General features: G+C 41.8%; 1 protein-coding gene across 1 annotated transcript in view; it reads right to left on the bottom strand.

Moving 5' to 3' along the window:
* Positions 1 to 830: 830 nt before the first annotated feature.
* Positions 831 to 21,960, bottom strand: part of pde9ab (phosphodiesterase 9ab) — a 56,631-nt gene continuing 35,501 nt past the window's right edge. Inside the window, exons 11-19 of the mRNA XM_048562190.2 lie at positions 20,452 to 20,556; positions 18,199 to 18,281; positions 16,514 to 16,670; positions 14,832 to 14,945; positions 14,204 to 14,308; positions 12,229 to 12,357; positions 7,263 to 7,358; positions 3,326 to 3,381; positions 831 to 1,994 (exon numbers count right to left, since the gene is read on the bottom strand). Coding sequence (XP_048418147.1) covers positions 3,334 to 3,381; positions 7,263 to 7,358; positions 12,229 to 12,357; positions 14,204 to 14,308; positions 14,832 to 14,945; positions 16,514 to 16,670; positions 18,199 to 18,281; positions 20,452 to 20,556 — 837 coding nt within the window. The 3' untranslated portion in view covers positions 831 to 1,994; positions 3,326 to 3,333. The remainder of the gene's footprint in view (positions 1,995 to 3,325; positions 3,382 to 7,262; positions 7,359 to 12,228; positions 12,358 to 14,203; positions 14,309 to 14,831; positions 14,946 to 16,513; positions 16,671 to 18,198; positions 18,282 to 20,451; positions 20,557 to 21,960) is intronic.

Below are 21,960 nucleotides of genomic sequence, written 5' to 3' on the forward strand. Positions count from 1 at the left end.
TGCACATTCAGGAAAAGGGACTGAGGAAGCCATTTGACCTGCCCTATAAACCAATGGATATGGCAGATAGATAGAAGTAGCTCTGTGTAGGCAGCAAAGAGAATAGGCTGCTAGGGTTTGTAAGCTACCACACCTGGAAACGAGAAGGGAATTCTCTCCTGGCAAAGAACTAAAGCGATCACAGATTCAGGAAGATATTTTTCTGTCATGGCCGAAGAGAAGAAGAGGCACCAGAACAAATTTATAGCCAGTGGTTGATTTAAGAAACTTATTATGAAATGCGGAAAGGGTCTTGAGATGCTTACTAGAAGTTACCACTCAGTAAAGCAGGTATATGAGAACTCATTAGGAAACTGGGAGAAAATTACAGAATGTTAATTATAACAACTGTAATTCTGTGCAAAATGTGACGTGATAATTATGAGAATATTCCTGTCTTCAGTTTAGAGTATATGTTCCTTACCGAAAAAGTGTTTAATCAATAGAGTTAAATCATTTGTTACACTAAAGGATTTTTTTAAAAAAAACCTAATTGCTGCTTTTTCAGTTGTTAACCAGATTTTTACATTTCTTTTTGAACATTATCAGTCTTCACAAAGATCATAACAAAAAGTGCTTAACTTGTATAATTAACTTGACAAAGCTCAGTTTAAATAAAAAAGCAAGTTTCAAACTGATCAGCTGATTACGATTTCTGCAGTAATTTCAGATGGTTTGCAGTGTGAGCAATGAGAGCCGTGTTCAGCACAAGACACTTTTTCGATTTACAACATCCACAATTTTATTGAATGAATCCTTATTTGATGTAAAGTTCCTGTAAATACATGACAATCACATTTAAATTGAAAACAATCTAGTCTTACAAAATTAATTACATCTATTTTGATGTGCCGTTAAATCTACAGACAGTAAGACATATTGGTGAGTAAACTATTGCTTTAGGTGGTGTATTATTGGTTGTGATTTTCAGTTGTTGAGCTATTGATTTTATAGAATGACTTTTCAAATGTAGCTGGTTCAGAAAATATCTCATTTATCTGTTTGTAGTTAATTTAGTTATCCTGTCAGTCTCAGGAACAGGAAAGACAGCACTGTGGGGACATTGAGCAGCTTTTCCACAACTGGATCACACGATGGCTCAGTGGTTAGCACGGCTGCTTCACGTTACCAGGGACGTAGGTTCAATTCCTCCATCTGGGCAACTGTCTGTGTGGAGCTTGCACATTCTCCCTGTGTCTATGTGGGTTTCCTCTGATTGTTCAGGTTTCGTCCCACGGTCCAAGGACGTGCATGTTAAATTGATTGGCTACGCTAACTTGCCCATAGTGTCCAAAGATGTGTAAGCTAGGGAGATTAGCTATGATTAATACAGGGATATGGTGGAGAGCGGGTCTGGGTGGGATGCTCTTTGGAGGGTTAGTGCAGACTTGATGGGCCGTATGACCTGTTTCTGCACTGTAGGGATTCTATGGCAATGAATGTCTCTTGGCACAATGCAAGAATGTTCCAGAATTTTGGGTAATTGCAATAGTATTTATTAGGGTGACGGAATGGTAGGGGGAAAGGAAGTTTACTTATTACAGTTCTGAATACCAATGTTCCTCGTACGTTGGAGAATCCACTTCAGAGGCAAATACAACTTTTCCTATTGCTTCTAATTAAAAATGACGATTTTTTGTTGTCAAATTAGTATAAATTTCCTAAATTCTGAGACTGACTGATTTTTGTTCTTCCCTATACTGCAAAACCTTTTAAAAACAAAAATGTCCTAATATGATTCAACCAATTTCCAAAATATTCAGTGGGAAAATGTTGATTTATGCTTCAAGTTTTGCTTGGGTTTAACTGTGATTTTACAGTTTATCTTTGTCTATTCGCTGTAGTTAAAGGATAAATTGACATGAATTCACTCAATTTGATAGTTGTTAGATCATTATCCAACATTTTCTTCAAGTCAGCTGTAAGATTCAGAACTGTAAGTGTAGTTTGTAATCCTGTAATGAAAATATATTTTTAAATCAACCAATACCTTTATTTGGATACAAGTAAACCCCTTGGTATTTCCACTATTTTGACTCCCACTTCATCCTCCCATGGGAAGAATTGTGAATTTTTGCTGGAGTATAGTTCCGTGAGCACTGCCCAACCCTGGAGATTTACCTGATGTTCATTTTACACATGAGATCCTGTACAGCAAGTGCAACGGGCTACTTGACCTTGGGGGCATTCTTCAGTTGATCCACATCTGTAGAAAGTCAATATGTCTTGCAGGACACATACGATTAGGAACTCAATGATTTATTTCTCTTGCAAGCACGGAGGCACAGAGGTCAACTGGCTTAAGGTTACGTAACTGGACAACATACCAGAGACTTATATCAGGAAATTCTGGCTGCATGACTCAGACTGGCACCACTAGCACCTTTAGTAACTGAGCCATTATTTGGGAATGCATGTCCTTACCGTACTGAAACTCATGAGCCTTAGGTATCTGTACTAACTTCCAAAAGGGAAATCAGTATATACAGGACAAGGGACAATGTATAATGTTATGAGAAAGGAGCATGAAAGTGAAACTAATTGAATAGTTCTTAATAACAAACTCTCTGAGGATTATCTCATTCAGAGATAGTAAGAACTGCCGATGCTGGAGTCTGAGATAACACAGTGTGGGGCTGGGGGAACACAGCAGGCCAGGCAGCATCAGAGGAGCAGGAAAGCTGATGTTTCAGGTCGGGATCTGAAACATCAGCTTTCCTGCTCCTCTGATGCTGCCTGGCCTGCTGTGTTCCTCCAGTTCCACACTGTTTTTCTGAGGATTATGCTTCACAACACACATTCACATCTCTGATACAGATATAATTTCCTGGAGTATTATTTTTAAACTTTCTTATTACATATCTTCGAGTTCTGCTGATGATCAACAGAAATTCTGAGTTACTATTCTGTCCCTGTTAGCATTAATTATCCCAATCTGTATTTCTGGAACTATTTCTCCTGGTGATAATGCCTTTGCTTTCGCAGTCATACACAGCTTTATCATCCATTATCAAGTCCTCTGTTGTCCAGTCAACTTCATGGACCAGTCACTGCTAAACATTCTTAGCTCAACCTCTGATCTATCTTTCTATTTTCCTATTACATCAGTGTTGACCAAATTCTCATTGGCTGTATAATAGTCCCAGTTGAAAAACAATTTTGAATACTCAAAGACAAAAATATTTAAACTCCTTTAATGTTTTCTCATTTGAATCTGGATTCTGATCATTTTCTTTCAGAGCTCCAGACTGTTGAAAGAGTGAGAAATACTCTCAAATCTACTTACAAAGGAAATCATTTCTTCTTCCATCCAAGGGGGATATTTTCTGTTTTCTTCTTCAACTTGGAAAGTGAGAAAAGAATTATCGTGGTCAATTGATATGGCAATGCTTTTAAACACTGTGGGCCTTAAAATAAAACTGTTGCAGCCTTCATCTGCAACAGTAACAGTAGTGAGCTAGAAACCTTTTCATTCTAAAATGTGCTTGGGACCAAAATTCCTTGGAGCCCTTTTGGAATCCTGATTTGGCACAGGCCTTTCCTCAACTCTGGGTTGAGCCTGGGAGGCTCAGTTGGTAAAGCATCAGACTAGGACACCAAGTTTCAAGTACCTGCTTAGGTGCTTTTCTGAGGAGTGGCATGGTAGTACAGTGGTTAGCACTGCTGCCTCACAGTTTCAGGGACCTGGGTTCGATTCCACCCCTGAACAACTGTGTGGAGTTTGCATGTTTTCCCTGTGTCTGTGTGGGTTTCCATCAGGCGCTCCATTTTCCTACCACAGTCCAAAGATGTGCAGCTTAAGTGGATTGGCTGTGCTAAATTGGCCCATAATGTCCAGGGATGTGCAGTCCAGGTGAATTAATTTGGGTTACAGGGATGGGGTTGGTCTGAGTGGGATGTTCTTCAGAGGATTGGTGCAAACCCAATGGACAGAATGGGCCTCTTCCTGCACTGCAGGGATTCTATGATTCTCAGTCCATTGAAGGATCTGAACGGTGGGTGGCGGCAGCTCATTGTAATATTTCTGCCATCAGAACACCTGAGGTGCATAGTTATACGATGAAGAGGGAGCACAGGAAGATGCCTCATACGTCCTCAAGTTTGGCAAGTTGGTATTACTGGTGGAAGTTTTTTTTAAATTAGTAAGATTTCTATTCTTCCCTGGACTGACCTATCCCCTCCCTGCCTCCCCACCTATACTCTCCTCGCCACCTATCTTCTTTTCTCTCCATCTTCGGTCCACCTCCCCCTCTCTCCCTATTTATTCCAGTTCCCTCTCCCCATTCCCCTTTCTGATGAAGGGCCTAGTCCCGAAACGTCAGCTTTTGTGCTCCTGAGATGCTGCTTGGCCTGCTGTGTTCATCCAGCTCCACACTTTATTATCTTAAGATTTCTATTCCACTAGGTTTAGTGCTAGCCTTTGATTTATTAGACGAGTTTAAAGCTTTGTTCTCTTCAGAAAGGAGGAACAATATTGAGAAAGCACAAGTGAAATCAACATGGAATGCAACAAAAGGAAAGTGAGAGTTTGAACAGTCCTTTGAAGTTTTTTTTATCCTCACTTCCTTGCCAAGGCAAATAACAATTTGAGAGAATAGGCTTCTCAGGAAGAGGATGGTAGAGGAGGAGAAAGAAAAACCTCTCTGGGAGTTCCCACAGTCAGTTAATGGTGTTATTGTTAGAAATCTTGAAAAAGATTTAGTTAAAACTAACCACAGCTTTTTGAGACTGTAGCAAGAGAAAAGAGTTCAACATGTGAGGATACTGAATTCTAAAGTGATTCATCAATCTTCATTAATACATGATGGACACACTGAAGAGTGATGTAGATGTCATAAGCTACAGATTATGACAGAGAGGAGACAGGCAGGTGGGTGTTGGAACAGGGAGAAGCCAAGATTTTAGGAAAATGTTAATGGCTGTTTGCCACAAACAAAGCTCCCTCAGGTTGACAGTGTGTGCAGTCTGTCCATTCATTACTGTAATAACAGCACTATCTGATGGTGTAATGATAAGAGTAATGAGCGTTGGTCAGATTTCCAAAACAAATTTGATAAAGTACCACATGATGGAGTGGGTACCAAATTTACAACACACAAGATTGAAGTGTTAGTGACTGTGTGTATAAAATTGAATCTGAAATTAGCAGAGTGCTAGAAAGTAGTGTTGAAAGTTTGTTTTCGGACTGGAGGAATGTCAACAGTGGTGTTACCGAGAGGTTAGTATTCAGATCACTACTCTCTTCGATATATGTCAAGCTCACTTTCAAAGTATGCAGATGACACAAAAGACAGCAATGCAGGCAACAGTGAGGAAGATATGACATACTTCAGAATGATAATTTTTTTAAAAATGTGGATGCTGTAAACCAGGAAACAAAACAGAAGTTGCTGGAAAAGCTCAGCAGGTCTGGGAACATCTGTGAAGGATAAAACAGAGTTAACGTTTCGGGTCCAGAGGCCCTTCCTCAGAAGTGTTTTTTTTCCTTCACAGATGCTGCCGGACCTGCTGAGATTTTCCAGCAACTTCTGTTTACTTCAGAATGATGTTATATAAGGTAATAGTTCTAAAAGAGTTGATGGTGAAATTACATTAGCTCCACCTAATCTAATGATGTTTTTGGGTGGAGAATCAGGCAGTCATAGACAGGATCATGAAGGAGACAGATGCATCATCTCCAGTTTCTGATTGTTGTAATTATACCTAAATAGTTGATGCTTTTGTACCTATTGCTACCATGCAATGGATTGGAGCAAAAATCAAAAAGAATGGATCGTGTGTCACCTTGCATAAGAAATTTTATTTAGACAAATTAGCCCCATTGCAGTTAGGCAAAGTATGGTTCCTGAAAAGGATGCAGCAGCTTCCAAAACTGAAATGAAGGTATTGCAATGTCCAGTTGGACAGTTGAATTGGTTGGCCACCAAGTGAGGCCATTTGCCGGCTTTGAGGTTTTAGAAATGAGTGCAACTATGAAAGATCTCAAAGAGAAAAAACATTATGTGCGTGAACAAAACATTGAAAGAATTAGAAATGAAGCACCGCTTTTGAAATTTCGATCTTCTGGAGATTCCAGGAACATGTAATTTATTGGTTTTAATGATATTTCTAATGCAAATTTTTGCCCTCAAGTGCTTGAAGGTTTATAATGTTTCTTTAGTTAGAAGTTGCTATTAAGATCACTAAGAAAACATATTTTAAAGTCTAAATGTACACTTAAACACCAGAATAATATAAGTTGTCAATCTGCACAACAGGTTACAGTGTTGTAGTTTTTATCTGGTGCATTTTGCATTACTATTGTACATCATAATTTATTTTTATAAGAAGTCAAAAAGGAAACTGTCATCATTAATCAGGGTCTGGCATGTACTTGGAAACCAGTTAGGACAAGGGAGTAGGTGATTGATGGGTGATAATTTCAGAATAAATGGACATTGTGTATGAACATATGGAACAAGTGATAATGGTATTGGGGTTTTGTGATGTGTAACTTGAAATAAAACTCTGGCTAGAAAAATATAGGCCTGGACTTTGTCTAAGTGACCTTTTAGCCTCGAGGTGAAATTAATTAATTTCAAATTTGGGATGAAAGGTGAAATTGGGGTCATCCTACTTAGAATAAGGAAGGTTAATGGATGATTTAACTGTTCAAAATCATGGAGAGCTTTTATAATGTAAACGCGAAGAAGCTGGAAATATCTATACCCAAATGACACACTTTTCAGACAACTGGTCAAAAAAAAAACAGAGGTGGCCTGAGGAAATACAATTTTACTGAGAAAGTTCTGATAACCTGCAATGTAATATCTGAAAGAGTGGTTAAAAAACAATGGATTTGGAAAATGCTTCAATGGAAAATATCTGCAAGGTGATGACGAAAAAGAAGGGAAGTGAACCTAACTGCATGGTCCCTCAAAGAGCCATCACAGGCATGACAGGATGAATGGCAGCCTTCTCTGTGGTGTCATTCTGCCTTTGAGGGTAGTAAATTGGCTGTAGCACTCTTTAGGACAACCTAAGGTTGTGAAACATGCTGTAAAAATGGACACTTTTATGGAGAAGGCACTGTAGTTGGTCAGTGTCACAAACGCAATTTGCAAAGACATCATTTTCCAGTTCTAAAGTAGATTATCATTAAATATCATGATTTACATATGATGGCTGAGGTCATTTGAGATTTAATCACTTTAGATTGACTGCAATAACTACAGATCATTTACCTCATTCATGGCATCATCAATCTGTTTCAGCTCTTCATAGCGATCTCTAGAATCTCGCAGAGGCTGTACCATGGCTTCTTCAATCTGTGGGAATAACTAACAACAAACATTGAATGATCAGTACAAATCACTTTACAGTACAGAACTTGGCAAGGTGGTCTTATAAAGCCAAACCTGATCAGACACAAATTTTATTTGATGTATTGCCCTAATGCATGCCAGGCAAACATTTAGGGTAGAGATAATGGGAACTGCAGATGCTGGAGATTCCAAGATAATAAAATGTGAGGCTGGATGAACACAGCAGGCCAAGCAGCATCTCAGGAGCACAAAAGCTGACGTTTCGGGCCTAGACCCTTCATCAGAGAGGGGGATGTGGGGAGGGAACTGGAATAAATAGGGAGAGAGGGGGAGGCGGACCGAAGATGGAGAGTAAAGAAGATAGGTGGAGAGGGTGTAGGTGGGGAGGTAGGGAGGGGATAGGTCAGTCCAGGGAAGACGGACAGGTCAAGGAGGTGGGATGAGGTTAGTAGGTAGATGGGGGTGCGGCTTGGGGTGGGAGGAAGGGATGGGTGAGAGGAAGAACCGGTTAGGGAGGCAGAGACAGGTTGGACTGGTTTTGGGATGCAGTGGGTGGGGGGGAAGAGCTGGGCTGGTTGTGTGGTGCAGTGGGGGGAGGGGATGAACTGGGCTGGTTTAGGGATGCAATGGGGGAAGGGGAGATTTTGAAACTGGTGAAGTCCACATTGATACCATATGGCTGCAGGGTTCCCAGGCGGAATATGAGTTGCTGTTCCTGCAACCTTCGGGTGGCATCATTGTGGCAGTGCAGGAGGCCCATGATGGACATGTCATCAAGAGAATGGGAGGGGAAGTGGAAATGGTTTGCGACTGGGAGGTGCAGTTGTTTGTTACGAACTGAGCGGAGGTGTTCTGCAAAGCGGTCCCCAAGCATCCGCTTGGTTTCCCCAAAGATGTTTCTCCCTTTGTTCATTAACAGGATGAGGATGTCACTAGCTAGGCAGCATTTATTGCCCAGCCCCAAATTGCCCAGAGGGCAGTTTAGACTCAACCATGTTGCTGTGGGTCTGACCAGGTAAGGATGGCAGTTTCCTTCACTAAAGGACATTAGTGGGTTTTTCCAACAAGCAACAATTGATTTGTGGTCATCATTAGATTCTTAATTCCAGATATCTTAGCGAATTCAAATTCGCCAGAATGTTATCCAGGTCTATGGATTAACAGTCCAGCGATAATGCCACTAGGCCATTGCCTCCCCTACATCTAGCATTCTCCATCCATTAGGTATTCAGGTATAGTAAGATGCAGGCTAAGACCTATTTTATACTGCCTCAAAATAATGTCTTCAATACAATTTTAAAGGAGCTCTGCTTATTCAGTTGTTTTCCCTTCATGAGAAAAAGAATTGCATTTGTATAAAAATCAAATGAACTGCAGGTGCTGTAAATCAGAAACAAAAACAGAATTTGCTGGAAAAGCTCAGCAGTTCTGTCAGCATCTGTGGAGAGAAAGCAGGGTTAATGTTTCGGGTTGAGTGATCGTGCCTCAGAACTGTTGGTAACTAGGAAAACGTTGGTTTGTGTGCAGAAGCTGGAGTGGGGGAGGGGCCGGGAAGGGATAAGGAATAAACAATAGGTTGAGATAGAGCCCAAAGAGAGAGAACCGTTGGACAGACAAAGGAGTGGATAATGGTATGGTTCGGAGGGCGAATAGCTATTAATGGGGACTGTTAGTGGCTAATAATGAGTTGTGTCTAATAGCAGACTATGTGACAACAAGCATTCTGAGGAAGGGTTACTCTCATTTCTCTCTACAGATACTGCCAGACCTGCCGAGCTTTTCCAGCAAATTCTATGTGACAACAAGATCTGGTGTGTGGGGGTTGGGGGCAGCACCTTGGAGAGCACAAAGTTATTGAACTTCAATCGAGTCCAGAAAGCTGCAGGGTCCCCAAGCAGAAAATGAAGTGCAACACTCCCCTCCTTTCATTAACTGAAGGTTAAACCCGCTGGGATGCATGTTGGCAGGATGAAGAGAGTGAACGTAAAAATCTTTAAACATAAAAGCAAAGAAAGGAGCAGAAGGTGACCATATCACCTCTTGAGACTACTTTGCCAGTCAGTGAGACCATGACTGATCTTTGATCATTGTTTCAGCTTGATGCCTGAACATCCCATCCCGTACAAAAGCAAAACTCCATAGAGGCTGCAAATGATAAATAAAAACAAAAAATGTTGCAAATGCTCAGCAACCCTGGTAGTGTCTGTGGTGTGAGAGACATGGTTAATTTTTCAGGGCTCTGATGAAAAATGACAGGGCTGAAATATGAAGAGATAACAAAATGTGGAGCTGGATGAACACAGCAGGCCAAGCAGCATCTCAGGAGCACAAAAGCTGATGTTTCGGGCCTAGACCCTTCATCAGAAAAGGGGGATGTGGGGAGGATTCTCAAATAAATAGAGAGAGAGGGGGAGGCGGACCGAAGATGGATAGAGGAGAAGATGGGTGGAGAGGAGAGTATAAGTGGGGCGGGGATAGGTCAGTCCGGGGAGGACGGACAGGTCAAGGGGGTGGGATGAGGTTAGTAGGTAGGAAATAGAGGTGCGGCTTGAGGTGGGAGGATGGGATAGGTGACAGGAAGAACAGGTTAGGCAGGTGGGGAGGAGCTGGGCTGGTTTTGGGATGCAGTGGGGGGAGGTGGTGAAATCCACATTGATACCATTGGGCTGCAGGGTTCCCAAGCGGAATATGAGTTGCTGTTCCTGCAACCTACGGGTGGCATCATTATGGCACTGCAGGAGGCCCAGGTTGGACATGTCATCTAAGGAATGGGAGGGGGAGTTGAAATGGTTCGTGACTGGGAGGTGCAGTTGTTTATTGCGAACCGAGCGTAGGTGTTCTGCAAAGCGGTCCCCAAGCCTCCGCTTGGTTTCCCCAATGTAGAGAAGCCACACTGGGTACAGCGGATGCAGTATACCATATTTGCAGATGTGCAGGTGAACATCTGCTTAATATGGAAAGTCATCTTGGGGCCTGTGATGGGCTGAGGGAGGTGGTGTGGGGGCAAGTGTAGCATTTCCTGCGGTTGCAGGGGAAAGTGCCGGGTGTGGTGAGGTTGGAGGGCAGTGTGGAGTGGACAAGGGAGTCACAGACAGACTGGTCTCTCCGGAAGGCAGACAAGGATGGGGTTGGAAAAATGTCTTTAGTGGTGGGGTCGGATTGTAGATGGCGGAAGCGTCGGAGGATGATGCGTTGTATCCGGAGTTTGGTGGGGTGGTATGTGAGAACGAGGGGGATCCTCTTTTGGCAGTAATTGCAGGGGCGGGGTGTGAGGGATGAGGTGTGGGAAATGTCGGAGACACGGTCGAGGGTGTTCTTGTCCACTGCCGGGGGAAGGTTGTTGTCCTTGAAGAACGTGTACATCTGGGATGTATGGGAGTAGAATGCCTCATCCTGGGAGCAGATGCAGTGGAGGCGAAGAAATTGGGAATAGGGGATGGAATTTTTGCAGGAGGGTGGGTGGGAGGAGGTGCATTCTAGGTAGCTGTGGGAGTCGGTGGGCTTGAAATGGACATCAGTTTCTAGCTGGTTACCTGAGATGGAGACAGAAAGGTCCAGGAAGGTGAGGGATGTTTTAGAGATGGTCCAGTTGAACTTGAGGTTGGGATGGAAGGTGTTGGTGAAGTAGTAGATGAACTGTTTGAGCTCCTCTAGGGAGCAAGAGGCGGCGCCGATACAGTCATCAATGTAACTGAGGAAGAGATGGGGTTTGGGGCCTGTGTAGGTGCGGAAGAGGGACTGTTCCACATAACCTACAAAGAGGCAGGCATAGCTTGGGCCAATGCGGGTACCCATGGCCACCCCCTTTGTCTGTAGGAAGTGGGAGGAATCGAAAGAGAAGTTGTTGAGGGTGCGGACAAGTTCGGCTAGGCGGATGAGGGTGTCGGTGGAGGGGGTCTGGTCGGGTCTGCAGGACAGGAAGAAGTGGAGGGTCTTGAGGCCATCTGCATGGGGAATGCAGGTGTATACGGACTGGATGTCCATGGTGAAAATGAGGTGTTGGGGCCAGGGAATTGGAAGTTCTGGAGGAAGTGAAGGGCGTGCGTGGTGTCATGGACGTGCGTAGGGAGTTCCTGGACCAAGGTGGAGAAAATGGAGTCCAGATAGGTGGAGATGAGTTCGGTGGGGCAGGAGCAGGCAGTGGCAATAGGTCGACCAGGGCAGGCGGGTTTGTGGATTATTAACTTTTCTTGTCTCAGTACAGGCATCAGCAGACCCATGGATTATATTCAGCATTTTTTGCAGTGAGTCCATAGCCCCTGCGTCTCTCTCAGTCTTGAAAATACTCATTAGTTGACTATTCAATCTCAAGTGTAGAAAATTGCAAAGACTAACAAGAAATTCCAGATTTCCTTATTGTGACTCTATGCCCCAGTATAAACGCCAGGGACTGAATAATCCCCTTCAGTACTGGAACAATTCTGTGATTCAGTTCCAAAGTTCTAAACTCTCCAGCTGAGGGCAACAACTTTTCAACATTTAACCCCACAAAGTCCTCTGAATTTTGTATATCCCAACCATGTCAGTTCTACTGCTTATAAACTTTGACAAGTATACACACACACTTTTAGTAGGACAACCCTTTCATGGAGACATAGAAAATACATGCAGGATTAGGCCATTCAGCCTTTCGAGCCTGCACCACCATTCAATACCTTAAGTAAAGAGACACAAACTCTGCACTGCAATCCAAGGTGTGATTCCATTAGAGCCCTGTACAATTATAGCAAGTCCTTCCTAATGTTGTATTACAGCCTCTTTGTCACAATGTCCAGTATATTATTTGCCTTTAGAATTAATTATCTGTTCTACTTGTGTTAAATAAAGAATGGGCTCTCTGATGACTCCAAGATTGAAAGACTAATTGCATTAATTCTTCACTTACTTTCATCAGTGTTTCAAATGTTGGTATGAGGACAAACTTGATGAATCCAATCTGAGCTGTGGGCTTTGTAACCTTATCACGATCCATGAATGGAGCTACTGGGAGACCTTCAGATTTCTCCCTGTCACTCTGCAATTAAATACGGGTAAACCATGACAAAGGTATAGAAAGCACAAATACGCATTCTTTGCAAAGAGGCAATGAACCTTGAGTCTATGCCTGAATCTAACTTAACCCTGACCTGAACTACAATCCTAAAACTTACTAAATTCTAATCCAATGTGATCTGCCAACCATAACAAATCAAATTCATATCCGAATCTTGATCTGACAAAAGACTTTGAATTTAATTAAGGAATTAAACTTAAACCCGAGGGTCTAATGCTAATTCAGCAAAGTTTTGTGTTGTCACGTTGACTTCATTTCGGTTTGAGAATTAATTTTAAACTTGAAGTGAGGTCAAAACATAAACTTCACCCTGACAGCAAATCACACTCAATCCAAGTGGTTAAACCAATCCAAAGGCTTTGGTCAGTGTAAGGCGGTTGATTTGGCAGCAAGGGTTCCAACAGTGGGGGGATGGGGGGGGCGGCAACAAGAATGTATTTAAACACTAGACTGGACTTTTAATGCACTGAACTCCCACACATTTGGTTTTAAAAAAGGTGCCCTCCACTGCTACACACCCGTATGGATCTAACAGCCATCAGGCAGTTTGTTTAAGGCAAGGATTCTTACTCCATCTGGGAAGGAGGTCCCATCTCTGAGATCTCCAGCCAACAAATGATTGACAGCTCTCTGCCCTAAGCAACGCCATGGGGGTGTGGTATATCCAGTGACCAACAAAGAGCAGGATATCAGTGTGGGTAGTGTGAAGAAAGTTCTTCCTCACACTAATTCTGGGTGCATGGGTTGGGCATATAGGGAGCCAGAGGATTTAGAGAAGACCTTAGTCCTCTGATGAACTCAGAGGTAATTAAGGAGACAACTCCACTCCTGTGACCCACCACCAACTACTACAGTAAGAGTTGTTTAGCAGATGCTCTGTGTGAGCCTCTCCCACAGCTAGCCGAATTCCAGCAGGATGGGCAGTTAGTAAGCAGGCATGGTGCCCATGGAATTTTATAGGTTGTCCACTCCCCCAACACTGTCTCACCACTAGATGGGGCAGGGCCCATAAAATCCAGCTCAATGGGGTTATAACACATTTAAAATGCATCATATCAAATGGATAATATAAGTTTTGAAAGGGTGTGGATTTGGAGTGAAATGAATTAGAACTGAGGAGGTTCATGTGAAGCATAAACATCAATAGACCAGTTCCTAAGCTGTTCCTTTAATATAATTCAGCATAAAATGAAGAAAGTAGACTGGATGCACTCATCCAATATAAGAGAATCAGAGGGCACAAATACATCCCAATGGAGGTTACTGAATGTAACTTACAAAGTAGTCATTTCACACCAATTTATGGAACATTGGCTTGACTGAAGTGTTAGAAATAGGTTTCTGATTTAACACATTGTAGAGAGACTTGAGCTTGTTGTCAAAGAGCTGCTGAATTGATTCAGTCAATACGGTCATGGATTTCACAACAGTTTAAAAACAGACTTTTAGATTAAACTTTTTTTTAAAGCATGTAAAGTGTTCAGAACAAAATGATGTATTAAAAGCAGAAATATAGTGGGAGTTCAAAGGAAGTGGGATGCCATAACTGGGCAGATAGGTATGAGAGTGGTAAGGTTTAAAGGGATGAGCTGTCCTAAGATGGTGACTGTGGGGTTTCTTCCTTGAATCATGGCCATCTTTGTGGTGTCCTAGTGTTCCGATGATAGTGTACTGGAAGGAATTGCAGTATTTTGACCCAATCAATCGTTTGCTAAGCATGCTCCCACTCTACTGGCAACTCATTGTAGTGAACAAGAGGTCTCACGATCTACAGTTTGCATTCATTACTTTACAATGTGTACTTCACCTGTGTAAAGTATTCTTCAAGCAAGCAATCAACCCAAGGGTCTGCCACTTCTGTCGGCCGCACTTCATTGGAAATATCACAGCATTTGATGAGAAGCATTTTCAGCTTGAAAAAGGAAGAAATAGTAAGTTTATACATTGCTGCTTTGTCACTACTGGAAATTATTAACCCTCAACAGCCTTTCCAATCTGTCAGTATTGAAGGCGCTAATCTCTGCTTGGGCCTCGCCAGCACCAGAGGCGCAGAATTTTTAAAATCAGTAGGCTCATCTTTTCCTGTCAAAAAAAGGCTAGACATCACAAATATATTACCAGGATCCAATTGCAACTTACTTCTGCTGCTCAAACACCAAGCAATGGTTATCCTGGAGTGCAAATTCCCTCTTCCAGCCCCAATATCATAAATTCCAACATCAGAAAGGAAGCAAGGTCCACTCCAAACAGGCTCCAACAGAAATTTGTCATCAGTACATTTCCAGTCCCATCAATTTTTTCATCCAATCTACAGCATGTCTGGCTGACTGACACTTGCACTATGCAGAGGGATTTTAGGACATTTGTAGCCAGTACCTCTTAATTTGCATTTTGAAATAGCCATTGTTAATCTGAAGGTTGTTTGTTTTACTTACACTGATCTTATGTTCTTCATTCAAGAAGTCAAAGGTGGCAACTTTTGGTTTGAATGAGTCCAATATCTCTCCATGTCGAGCCATGTCTGTTGCCAAGATAAGTGTAATAATGCCCTTTAGAAAAGGTGGGAAAATAAGCAAAGAGTGTTAGAAAACAAGAGACCAGTCTTGTTCAACAGCCATCATAAAATCTTTAAGTTGCAGTAGGTATGTCATGATGAAAGAATGAGCATGAATACTGGAAATATAAATTTAACGTTCCACCCTTTCAGCCTGTTGTGCCTTGAATTGGATCATATTTAACCTGAGGCTCAACTCAATCTGCACGTCTCACAACCATATCCCTCAGTGCCTTCTTGCCAAAATCTATCTCAAAGCTGACAACTCCAATTGACACATTTTTGGAGGATTGAGTTCCACATTTCCACTCCTCCTGTATGTACAAATATTCTTTCTTAATTCACTTCTAGGTGGTCTGATTCTAACAGCAGCTCTTGGAGTCTAGCTTGGTTTGGTTTTCTATGAGTGTGCAAATCAAACCTTACTTTAGGTCAAGTTGGTTTTGCTCATCCTACTTGGAATTCTGGTCTTGGAGTCAGAATGTCACCATTCCAACTGGGTGAAATGCTGAAAGAATGCTACGCTGTTCTGCGGCTGTCTTGTGCATGAAATGTTAAATTGAGGTACAGTCTGGCTGTTTATGTTAATATACATATTACTTTTTCAGAGTAGAACAGAGAGTTCTTCAAAACCTGGCTGACATTCATGCCTCATTTAAAAAAAAAACAAACATTCATCTTAGTGTTGCGTATTGTCAAATTATCTGGCACACTCATTTATAAAATAATAATGATTACACTTTGAGAGTAAATGATTGGCTGTAAACTACTTGGAACCATTCTAAATTCATCCAACTTAACATAAGCTCAAGTCTTTTGGTTCAAATTGATCTGAAGCATGACAGCAAGGTGTGTTTCGATGCATTGATCAAGATTAGGATGTGACATTGCACCAGACAATGTGGACAGAATGGGATAGCATTTTGTAACAGGCAGCATTATCAACAACAGGATAACCCACAATGCAGGACAAAGTATGGCCTAGAACTAAACATTACATTAATTAGCAGCACTGTTATCTGGAACAAAATAGCATCATGTATTAATCAGGTCAATATACTGTATCACACAGCATTTCAGACAAAACAATATTTACCCAGTACGTCATGTATCCAATTTCTTTTTAAAGTTGAATTGCTATTTTAAAAGGCCAACAATCAGGGTATAGTAAATAAACCTGTTTGAAAATTGTAAATAAAGACAAGATACCCCAAGCCAGACTTGGGTTTGAAGACTGGAGTATCCCAGTGAACTAGAGCATATGTGTTAATTAACACAGTGTCATACACGAAACAGGTATCAGGACCAGCACATTAACTTCACGTAACAGACAATGATAATTAAAGTAACCAGACGGCAATGAAATAATGAAATGGTCAGCAAGTGAATTCCAGATGTGAGGAAAGATACTGAATGAAACTGGGTAAGATCATGTAAAGAAAAATAATGGAAATGTGCAATTGGTTAGAAGGGCTTGCAAGAAATGAACTTATCTCTTGCTTTCAGATGCTGATGGGGCTGTTGTAATTTTCCAGCACATCTCTAAATGCAGTGAATACTGACCTGTCTGATCTGTTTGAAGACTTCTGGGTCCACATTAGCGAAGATGTTGCATTCTGGCTGCGAAAGGATCTGGAAAGCGACAGCACAGTGATGGTTCTCCAGGGGAGAAATGTCATTGTAACGGACAGCAAGCTCAGTGCGGGCATTGATCTGGTACCTAAGCAACATTTGTAAAAGACACTCTTTGTTAAGGCTTCATTATTTATTTGTAGGAAACATCTTAATACGATCTAAACAATCTTTAGTTTCTGACCTAACTTTTAAAATGCATCAGTACTTTAGGTTTAAAACCTCACATATATTCACATCAGGGAATAATTTCAATCTAGATTCCTGTACAAAGCAGTGTTCCGACCATACAAAATAACAAAGTGTAGAGCTGAATGAACACAGCAGGCCAAACAGCATCTTAGGAGCACAAAAGCTGACATTTCAGGGCTAGACCCTTCATTACATAAACCTTTTCTGATGAAGGGTCGAGGCCCGAAATGTCAGCTTTCCTGCTCTTAAGATGCTGTTTGGCCTGCTGTGTTCATCCAGCTCCACACTTTGTTATCTCGGATTCTCCAGCATCTGCAGTTCCCATAGTCTCTGATTCCAACCATACAATGCTTCTGTGTAATATAGAGCACAGTTGATGTCGCTACCGTGTAGATCTGAAGAGAAAATTCAAGACTGCAGAGTAGCAAGTTGGGCAAAATCAGGTGGATTATATCTGTGGGGACAATGAGATTAACAAGTGTAAGAGGACATTAGCAATGAAGATCACAAGGTGGGGAAATAGCAGAATGTAAAAGTTACAGAAAAATATTGTTAATATATGAACACAACATTTGTAACAGGTGATTTAATGGCACAAAGAAGGGATAAATGGGTTTGATCTTATGGCATCATTAGCTGTGATTGCGGGGTGATCAAAATTAAAAACTAAGTAAGCCAGGATCAAACACAGCAAGCTAGAGACAACCAGCAGGCCTAGCGGCATCAGTGGAAAGAGAAACAGAGTCTGATATGACTCTTCTTCAGAATTCTGACATTTAACAACTCATCCTGATCTGGTGATGACAGATCCATCTGGAGAGGTTTGTGTGGTTTTCAGTTGCATTTATTGACAGTTTGGTTATCATATTGCTGGTTGCTGTCACTCAAAATTACCACACAATTATTTTTGGAATGTTCTTCCTCTTCCAATTATTTGTATTTGGATTCCTAGCTTGCACTCTGTTTTGTTTCGGTAGCCCTCTACTTGCTCACTCATCTGATACCTCATTCATTCTCCTTATGTCTTTAATGAAGAATGACCTTGTCTCAGAGAAAATCTTCAACTTTGGAGTCAAGAGCAGCAACACGTAGATTCAGAGGAACATGTTGGTCTTTGTGTGGGTTGGATAATCTGTTCAGTGTTTGAGAACATAATCACTGGCTTCTATCTTACTTCAAAGTCATTACATTGCAGTTTGACATTCAGTTCCCACACACACCCACCCCTACCCACAACAGAACATAACATTCGATTAGCTTCTTCGGCAATTCCCTTTGTAACATTTTTTTCGGCACACAGCCTGCATAACATATTATTCAGGTTGTGTGGGTTTATTAATATTATCAAGTAAATTCTAGACAACATATTACCATCCATGTGGCACATTGATAGTTAACAATTGTCATCTCACAATCATACTCACGCATTGTTATATCCAGGGTGATCGAGATCATGGCATATAGCTCCCGTCATTAAGATCACCAAATCTGTCAGACTCAGTCTCTCCTGTTCACATGTAATGAAAACAAGGATGGTGTAATTGATAGCTGGTATAGAACATTTAGAAGGTCATGATATTTGAACATCTCCAACAGGGTCAGCATTTGTTGACCATCCCTTACTGCCCTTGAATGAATGGTTTCCTTGGCAGTTTAGAACAGCCACATTGCTATGGGTCTGCAGTCACATGCAGACCAGATCAGGTGAGGATGGCAGATTTACTTCCCTAAAGGACATTAACGAATCAGGTGGGCTTTACAAGACTTGACAGCGGTTATATGGTCACCACCAGGCTAAATTTTTCATAAAATTCCAGGCAAATTTCATCACCTGCTGTGGTGGGATTTGAACACCCATGACCAGCTGGATCACAAGGCAAGTGCCATTAAGCATTACACTGTAGCCTCCCCTTGTTCCCCAGGAGGCTGGATTCAGTTACAGCCCTGTTTCAGGGACTGAATGTTTCTTGTCTCTGTCTCATTTAAGGCATTGACCAAACTAACTGGATGGTTTAAACTGCTGGTGCAATCAAATGCTCAGACTGCATCACTAATGTAAAGGAACATATGTACTGTTGATCATGTGAACCATTCAGAACACGTAACGTTGGATACATGAACCATTATGCACATCTCCAATGGGTGCATGCAGCATTCACAGCCATTGAAAAGTTGTATTTGTGACCTGTCTCAGACATCTCTGAAATTGCAAATGATCCATGTACTTCAACAAAACTAGCCAAGGGAGACAGGCTAAAGGCTGCTCATGGCTCAAACAAAATGCTTGTTTGCATGATTTATTTCTGAAACATTATTAAAGTAGATGAATTAAAAGAAATGTCACCCATTACTGGCTTGTTTTGATCACTGAGTAACTTGGATTCCTGGCCAGAAAGATATAGCAACAAGACTTGTGGTTTGAAGGGGCCAGTGAATTGCACACAGCTATATGCTGATGCTTAGCACCTATGCTACATCTGGAAAACCACCTCGTAAGGAATAGCTCTGACTTCATGTACCACCTTGTTTAAAAAAGAAGGATTTAAAGGGATATGTTCCAAATGCTGGTAAATGGGACTAGATTAATTTGGGATATCAGGTTGGCATGGATGAGTTGGACCGAAGGGTCTGTTTCCATGCTGTACAGCTCTATGACTCTACCAATATATAAGATGGGAAGTCATGTTACGGCTGTACGGGATGTTGGTTAAGCCACCTGTAGAATATTACATTCAGTTCTGCTCTCCCTGCTGTAGGAACAATGTTGTTAAACCTGAAAGGGGTAAGAAAAGGTTTACAAGGATGTTACCAGGGTTGGAGGGTTTGAGTTGTAGACAGAGGCTGATTTAGATGGGGCTATTTTCCTGAGTGGAGTGAGGTTTATGAAATCATGAAGGCCTTGGATAAGGTGAATAGCCAAGGTCTTTTTCCCAGGATTGGGGAGTCCAAAAGTAGAGGGCATAGGTTTAAGTCGAGAGGAGAAAGATTTAAAAGGGACCTGAGGGGTATTTTCTTTTCATGCAGAGTGTGGTAAGTGTATGGTATGAGCTGCCAGAGGAAGTGATGGAAGCGGGTACAATTACAACATTTAAAAGGCATTTGGATGGGTATAAGAATAGGAGGAGTTTAGAGGGATAAACCCTCCAGTCTCAGCAGCATCCTTGTAAATCTTTTCTGCACTCTCTCAGGTTTAACAATATCCTTCCTATAGAAGGGCGACGAGAATTGTATGCAGTTCTGCTAAAGTGGCCTCAATCATGTCCTGTACAGCTGCGACATGACATCCCAACTCCTACAGTCAATGCACTGACCAATAATGGCAAGCATGCCAAATACCTTCTTCACCACACTGCCTTTGTGCTATTCCACTTCCAATGATCTAAGCACCTACTGAGTTCTGCTTTCTTACCATTTTTTGGATAAGAAAAGTTTCTTCTAAAAAATGTCCCAATATGCTTAATTAATTTAACCTGCATTTTACTCAACTATGCCCACTACATCATTTGAACCTGCTGATGGGAATGAGGGTGGCAGCTCACGGAGTTATGTTTAAAGCTCTCTTTTACAACAAATGCAAATCTATACAAGGGGTCTGTATTCACCAAACTTAGACTTCATTCCTGAATTAGGAAAGAAGTGACAATAGCATTTGACTTGGAACTCCAGTCTCTCCTCACCTGTAGATTGCATAGATGGATCATACCATACATCATCTGCGTCACACAGAAACAGTGCCGGAAGTTGTGGAAGGGATTGTTCCGATAGTTCTCCTGAATGCTGAGCTGCACACAAAATATAAAAGAAGTCCAATGATTACAAGCGAGAACAAGAGGTATGTTGTTAAATTCCTCTCCTCTAACCCTTGATCCTACGCAGTAGGTTTGGCTTGACAGGCACTCATCCCCTGCCAGCCTTACCAAGCCATCACCCTATAAGTCTAAGTCTGGACTCTCACAAGGAGTCTATGGGAGAGGTAGGCAGGGAGAAAAATGGATGAAGAATGGTCAGACAGAGGCAGACCATTGCCAACAAGCCTCAAAAATAAAGAGACGGTGGCGCACAGCTACATACTGATAACACAAAGTATGTTCTGGAAGAAATTTGACCCAAAAGAAGATACAGAGGCAAAAAGATGAAGACACAAAGAACTAAACACTGGAAACAGAAAGCTCAATTGGAAACACAAGGACAAGTCACCTGGCTTATCTGTCAGGAGCATCTGTGTGTAATAAGTTCTCATGTTTGTCTGTCACACAGTGAAACATTCTTATAGTCGTCAACATCTGTCATTTGCTTCAATTATATAAGTAAATGACCAGCATGAATGATTAATATACTCCAGGATTATTACCGAATAGTCAACACAGAGGTGATGATTTCCCTCTGTGGCTTGAGCTTTAAGTCTGAAAAAGTTAGTCTCCTTGACAGATTTAACAGTAAATGTAAGGCCCAGTATACTTCTGAGCCAAATTCTTTATCAGGTTTGACAGGAAGGACATACTAACTGGCTAACAATAACTGGGATCTCCTTGTAAAGCAATAGGAAATTCAGGAATGCACTAGACATGCAAAAATACAGTTTAACTTCTAGAAACAAAGGACACCTCTTCTGAGAGCCCACTGGGTAAAACAGTAATAAAAGACAGTCATACTTGGGAATGAACATACTTGTCATTACTGAAGCCCCATTTTGAAATATACAAGATGAAATGGGCCAGTTTGTCTCATTCATCAGTTTGACTGGATTTTCCTTCTGGGTAATTCAGTGCCTCAGTATCTGTCTAGATGGCAGTTTGTAAGTGCTAGATTAGACCCAGAACCCAAAGTGACTGAGTCATAGAATCCCTACACTATGGAAGCAGGCCATTCTGCCCTTCAAATCCACACTGACCCTCTGAATAGCATCCCATCCAGACGCACCCACCTACCCTGTCCCTGTGACCCTGCATTTCCCATGGCTAACACACCTAAATCTGCACATCCTTGGATACTATGGACAATCCACCCTAACCTGAACTTTGAAATGCGGGATTAAACCGGAGAACCTGGTGGAAATCCCTACAGAGTCGGGGAGAAAGCACAAACTCCACACAGATAATCACCAGAGGCTAGAATCGAACCTGGACACCTGGCGCGCTGAGGCAGCAGTGCTAACAAGAACTGCTGAGCCTGCTCGGAGGCAAGAC

Source organism: Stegostoma tigrinum, chromosome 32, assembly GCF_030684315.1.
Source record: "Stegostoma tigrinum isolate sSteTig4 chromosome 32, sSteTig4.hap1, whole genome shotgun sequence".
In the NCBI taxonomy this organism is placed as follows: Eukaryota; Metazoa; Chordata; class Chondrichthyes; order Orectolobiformes; family Stegostomatidae; genus Stegostoma; species Stegostoma tigrinum.